At 39.3% G+C, this 6,219-nt stretch overlaps 1 protein-coding gene across 1 annotated transcript; it reads right to left on the reverse strand.

The window, feature by feature from the left end:
* Positions 1-1,092: 1,092 nt before the first annotated feature.
* Positions 1,093-5,149, reverse strand: LOC142889239 (macrophage mannose receptor 1-like). The gene is made up of 6 exons (XM_076027865.1): positions 5,142-5,149; positions 4,459-4,862; positions 2,490-2,837; positions 2,106-2,150; positions 1,558-1,640; positions 1,093-1,190 (listed from the first exon to the last, which is right to left on the reverse strand). Exons 1-6 carry the CDS (start codon positions 5,147-5,149, stop codon positions 1,095-1,097), a joined length of 984 nt encoding a protein of 327 aa, XP_075883980.1. The 3' UTR covers positions 1,093-1,094.
* Positions 5,150-6,219: the final 1,070 nt, after the last annotated feature.

The raw sequence follows: 6,219 nt of genomic DNA on the forward strand, positions 1-6,219 counted from the left end.
GAATCCTGTTCTCCACCATGAAAAAAATGATCTGTTTTAAAATAGAAGTGAGAGAGAAGAGAGAAGGGCAAGAAAATGAACACCATCGCATCAGGACCGATAGCTCAAGTTGGAGCTAGTCTGACTGTGGTGAATGAGGTTGTAGGTTCAATTCTCCAGTAAAACCTGTGAGTTTTTTTTTTTTTGTTTTTTTTTTACTTTTCAGAGATGGCTCCATATAATACAAGAAAGTGAAAACAGCACAAAAAATCTGCACAAATTCTTTGGAAAAACTCGACTTTAAAGGACCATAAAAGAAAAACTGTAAGGTCACCACACTTTTTTCTCCCACTTTTAATCATAAAGGTCTTGTCTGTCTTATTTTCAAGCCACTAACACTTATGATTTCTTACTTCTGTAGTTAATTTAGGATTCCGAAATATAGGTCCTGAAGAGAGCAACATGTGGGTTCTCTACGACTGTCCTGGTGGCCACTAGCGCCATTTAAGTGTTTATGTATGTCTGTAGGGGGTGCTATAGAGAGACGAATTTTGCCATTTTCTTTCTTTATTTTATGAAAACATGAGAACATGAATAATTCCTTATTTCGTTAAGCAGTAAAACGTGGATGATCTGTGGGTGAATATTTTCCCATATGGATTGAGATTTAAGAAGCTTACCGATGCAACTGTAAATAAGAGCAGGTACTAGGTTTTTGTGTAGAGTAGATAATAATGACAGAAGAATGGCAGGTAATATTATGACAAATTCTGTCATGGTGTCAGCAAACTTCTAAGTCAAACCGTTTAAATTGAAAGTGCAATTAATATCTTCACTGACTCAGGGTAAAAAGTCGAAGCTGTCTTTTGTCCCCTCAAGACATTGTGCATCCGTAAAGAGGAGACACACCAGCACAGACAAGACAAAGACGGTCACGTAAAAATCAAGTAAATTACACAGCACTTGAATTCCAGGCTAAGTAGACATAACTTACTTGTTTGTTTTTTTAAATTTAGTTTCATTTAATTAATTTGTAATTCAGTTAGTTATTCATTCATTCAATATCTGTATTTGTTACATATTTTAAGAAGAGGAAATATCATGAGTGTTTCTGGTTACCAGTTTGTGTTGGACTCGCGCTCTACCCTGAGTGACCTCCACAGCAGCCTGACATGAGCGAGGTCCCAGTGCTGGTGAAAAACTGCGGTCAGCTACAAGAAAAAAAGATCAGGTCTCATCAAGGTGCTTCAAAGATCCTACATCAGGGGTGGGCAAACTTTTTGACCGGTGGCCACAATGGGTTTTAAAATTTGACAGAAGGGGGCCGGATTAGAAAGCATCACGGGCCACACATGTCCCCAGGGCCATAGTTTGTCAACACCTGGCGTGTGACTTTTCACATCTTTATTTTTCATCCTGATGCCCCGAGATGCAGTGTTGGACAACTTTGTCTTATAACTATGGCTATTAACAATTAATCGATTCAATCGTCAATTCGATTAAACAATTAACAACGATGGCGTCGCCAGTCCACACGAGGGCGCTGTTTCCTACAAAAGAGTGAAAGCTGCTCTTTACCTGCTGTAAGAGTTTCTGTTTGATGGCCGGATCTTTGAGGTCAGAATCCGTCCGCAGCCTGATCTTAACGACTTTCTGTGTCACTGCGGGAAAGACATTCGAACAAGCAACCTTCATAAACTCTCTATAAATCACATTCCTTATACAAGGCATTTTTATTTGAATTGATTTTTTCAAGACTTTTTCTTATAATATATTGTTGTCAAAAGCTTATCTCTTTTATATACCGGTTCATCCATCAATATACTTAATCATTTTGAATCAGCTGGTTGTAATTGGGCAACATAATTCAAGGAATTAGAGGAAAGTGACTTGACTTACCAATAAAAGAGAAGTTCATATTTCGCATTGGTTTTACTTCTGGTTTTAATACCGTAGTGTTTTCTTCTCTATATATGCAAAAAAAAAATGGCTCTAAACTAAATCTGAAACACTGCTTTAACCCCAACAGAGACTATAAAGATTCTGCCAACATCTTTATAGTCTCTGTCCTCAGCATGTCGTGTTGCTCTGATAAAGTGACAGTTGAAACTGGGCTCACACAGTACCTGGTATTTTGGGTGGTTGCGGAGTCTCTGACACAACAATGTTGTCTGTTACAAAAAGGATTGAAATATAGTAAAAGAGATGAGGACCACAAATAAATATAACAATAATAAATATGATCAATTTATGTATGGATACACACACATATATATATATATATATGTAAATTTGTGTGTGCGTGTGTGTGTGTGTATTTAATCTTATAATAATAAAATTGTAATACTTCAAACAAGTTCTAAGAACTTTCCACAACTAAGGGGAAAAAATGTCTTTTTGGATGTTTGTGATGCATCAATTGCTCTAATCATTCATTCAATGGAGATATTGGTTTTCCTTTCCTTGCTACCACTTAGAAGTCTGACAATATGCGTTATTTTGCTTCTTACTTTGGCAGAGGAAGCCGAATGGAGCCTCACAGCTCCAGTCCATCCAAATCTCGTGGTGCATTGCGACGCACATCTGAGTGTTGTTTCCATTATTGGGTTGGTTATTGGGTTCATTCTTCCCCCAGGATCTGAAGCTGGAGCTGCTGTGGTCCGACCACCTGTAGGAGACTCTGTGCAGGCCGATCCAGGCCTCCACCGTGTGGCCGTGCTGCAGTTTGTGTCTCAGCGCCTGGTTCTCGGCTGCACTCCTCACACTGACCAGGTCTGTGTAGTGCTGCCTGCAGTAGCTCTGCGCCTCAAACCAGCCTTTCCGCTGAGTCACCAGCACGTGTTGCTCTGGTGCACCATCTGAACAGAGAAAAACTGCTATGTCTAGCATTGATGTTCCATAAGCATACACTAACAAGCTAAAATGGCACTGAATTATCAATGAATTATGCACTAATTAATTTCACCTGACTAATTCCAACACATACCTGGTCAAAAGTAATTAGTGACGCATCTAAAAGGGAATATACAATTTGTGGATACAAATCCAAAGAGATGTCTTTGCAATGACTACCAACACAAACCAGTCTGTGACCGTTCAGACTGTTAGACTCCATTACAATCAGTGAAAAGCTGGACATACTGGACGCAATGAAAGGAGCATGCTGGCCCTGATTCTGTTTTATTCTATTCACTCGTACACAGACATAGACACACTTAATTACACATCTCTCCCTTTCTCTCTCTTTCTCCAGCTTTAGTCACCTCGTGCCATGTCTCATGCAGTCTTCAAAACAATCCCTTTCAATATGGGCACTCATCTCCTTCAAATGACATAGATTTCATCTGATCCCCTGATTGTCTCCTTCCAAATAGAGAGATAGTGCATAGTGGAAGAGGATAGTGTCTGAAAAACGAAATTATTCCAACTCAATGGGCAACACTGTAATAGTGGCTGAACTAGATAGATAGATAGATAGATAGATAGATAGATAGATAGATAGATAGATAGATAGATAGATAGATAGATAGCATTACCCTGTAAAGAACCGTGCAAATCTGATGATTCAGAAAATATATGTAAGGTTCTGTCTTGTCTTTTTTATTTCTTGTTTTATTTTGAAATCTGTGCTCCTGTTGTCATCATCTTTAGCTTTGCTTCCTGTTCCCTCATTAGTTTCACCTGTTGTTGATTCGTAATTGTTCTCACCTGTGTTCCCCTGCCCTCTTGTATAGATAGTCCTTGTCTCCCTTTTTGTCTTGGTTGGATCATTTCTTGTCTTTTCATGGCATTTTGGTTTGGGTGAACTTTCAGGTCTGATGTTGCATGTTTTATTCTTAGGTTCTTCCTATGTTTTTCTTTTGTACTTGCCCAGCGCAGTTTTTTTCTGTTCAAGTCTCCCATTTTGGTTCATGTTATTTTTTTCCCCTTTTGAGTTCACCCTTTGTTTTGTTTTGTTTGTTTAAAAAGATTTTTTTCTGCTGCAACCCTGAGCAGTCTTCATTCTACGAAAGAGGATTGTGGCCACAAGAGGAAAAGAAATATTACAGGAAGTTTTAAGTTGAAACTTTGTGAATACCCAAAATTTTGTGAATAAAATGAAATTTTGACTTTTCTCGAAATTTCCACTTTGATCATGAAATTTCTACTTGTCAAAATTTCAACTTTAGTTTCGTAATTTTGACTTAAATCATGAAATTTCAACTTTAATCTTGAAATTTCTTGAAATTTTGACTTCTCGAAATTTCAACGTTGAGCACAAAATTTTAACTTTATTCTTGAAATGGAAACTTGAAAAAAATGTGTCTTAATCTTTTTTTTTTTCTCTTCTTGTGGCCCTCTATCCCATAGCGATTTGGCTCCTCTGCCTTAAAACCCCACTTCACAACAGCTTCCATGTTGAGATTTTGGTGTACAAAGGACACATTTCAGTGCTGCAGAACCATTTCCATCTCAAGGTTTCAGCTTCCTGCAACTCACCGTGGAAACAGAGGAGCGGCATCTGGACGGCTGTGCAGTCATGGTCCCACCAGAAGCCGTCATCCATCATGGAGACGCAGTGCTCTGCCGGCCCTTCGTTGTCCGGCTGAATCTCCTGCCACTGCCTGAACTGTCGTGTCACTCCGTCATAGAAATGCTCCTCGGGCAGAGACCACCTCCAGCTGTCGGCGTCGTGGTACAAACCGATCCAGAAGGGACTCACGACGTCCTCGGCCAAGTTGGAGATGTCGTTATTCTCCTCCCAGTTGTATATGGTGGCCAGGTCATCATGCCACCGTCTGCAGAAGCTCTGAGCTTCACTCCAGCTCAGCTTCTCCTCCGTATAAAGAAGCAACTCTTGAATGTATGTACCACCTGGGAATGTGTTTTTTCCCCTTTTAATACTATTCAAAAATTTCAGCCGTTCTGCTTTGAATCTTGCATGTTTTTGGTAGTTGGTTACATTTAATTCCACACGTACTACCAGTCACAAGTTTGGACACACCTATTATCTTGAGTACTTTCTACACTGTAGGTAAATCCTGAAGACATCAAATATATGACCTAAATATGTGGATTAATGTGGCAAAAGAAAATAAAGTTTGATGCCTAAATACCAATTAACTCAGAAGTATGTGTCCAAACTTTAGACTGGTAGTGTAAGTTAAAAATATTTTTCTTACCTGCCCATTGGAAGTTAATAAATGCTCCTGCCAAAATAAAAAAAAATATTAATAATAATTATAAAATTATAAGAATAGTGATTCAAATATCTGGGGGAAAAAATACATATGTTGAGATTTGTAGGATCTTTAGGATCATGAAGTACAAACCAATTAAGAGAATCTTCTTGAGATTTCCCACCATGGTCTGCAGAAATGACGACGTATCAGGAATAAGAAAAATCCAAATTAAGATGAAGAAGACCATAAAGCATCCACCTACCGCACACGCGCGATGTTGATGTTCCCACTTTAGAGTGAAGTTACAACCGCTGGCATGTAGTTTGTATACGAAATGGCCCGTCACCAGGGATAAGTGCTTGTGTGTTTTTGTCTGTGCATCTTAATGAGAGCCAGTGGAGAGGTGTAAACACCAGAGTGAGGATGCAGGGCCAACACAATGCAGCTAAGGAAACACATGCAAATGGTCCATCCAATAGGGCCCAACCTGATTATGTTTACAACCAGTTGAGCCAGCTCAAAAGTGTGACTCTTCCTATTGGGATGAGGAGCAACTCTTGAAATGCAAAAGAAACGCTGTCCAGGGAAATCCAGGCAAATGTCAAAATGGTTGACTCTGTTTGTGTTTAGCTTCAGGCACAAAACAAAAAAGTGAGGTGTGAAACTCAGCCGTCAGTGACCACAGATGGACAGAGCTCAGTGCCATTTGATGGGCAAAAGAAGTGACTATTGTATTGTCGTTTGTTTGTTTTGTCATAGATACAAGCTTGCAGCTGATGTGTATCATAAGAGTTCATAGCTAGTGCTAATTCTAAACTCCAGGCCCCAGTTGGGCCCTTCTGCACCATTTCAGTACAATAAAATACGCTTATTCTACCACTCATAAAGACCATACAGTTCAACAATTCAAAAATCCAATATTGCAACGATGAAGAGATCTCAAAGTAATAATTTGCTCAGCAGGGAACACATCTAACTGCTATGCCGTCATGACTCCTCTGCATCGTCCATTTGTGCCTTAGCAAGATGATGAAAAAAACCTAAAGCTGCACATATGATTGTCTTATGATTCCAGAAT

Source organism: Nelusetta ayraudi, unplaced genomic scaffold (genome assembly GCF_046127955.1).
Source record: "Nelusetta ayraudi isolate G7.1 ecotype Tasmania unplaced genomic scaffold, CSIRO-AGI_Nayr_v1 ptg000022l, whole genome shotgun sequence".
In the NCBI taxonomy this organism is placed as follows: Eukaryota; Metazoa; Chordata; class Actinopteri; order Tetraodontiformes; family Monacanthidae; genus Nelusetta; species Nelusetta ayraudi.

Coding starts and splice junctions, on each gene's coding strand:
- LOC142889239 (XM_076027865.1), bottom strand. Junction 1,641..2,105: donor GCAACCACCCAAAATACCAG/GTACTGTGTGAG, acceptor TCTTTCCCGCAG/TGACACAGAAAGTCGTTAAG. Junction 1,191..1,557: donor AACAGAAACTCTTACAGCAG/GTAAAGAGCAGC, acceptor TTTTTCTTGTAG/CTGACCGCAGTTTTTCACCA.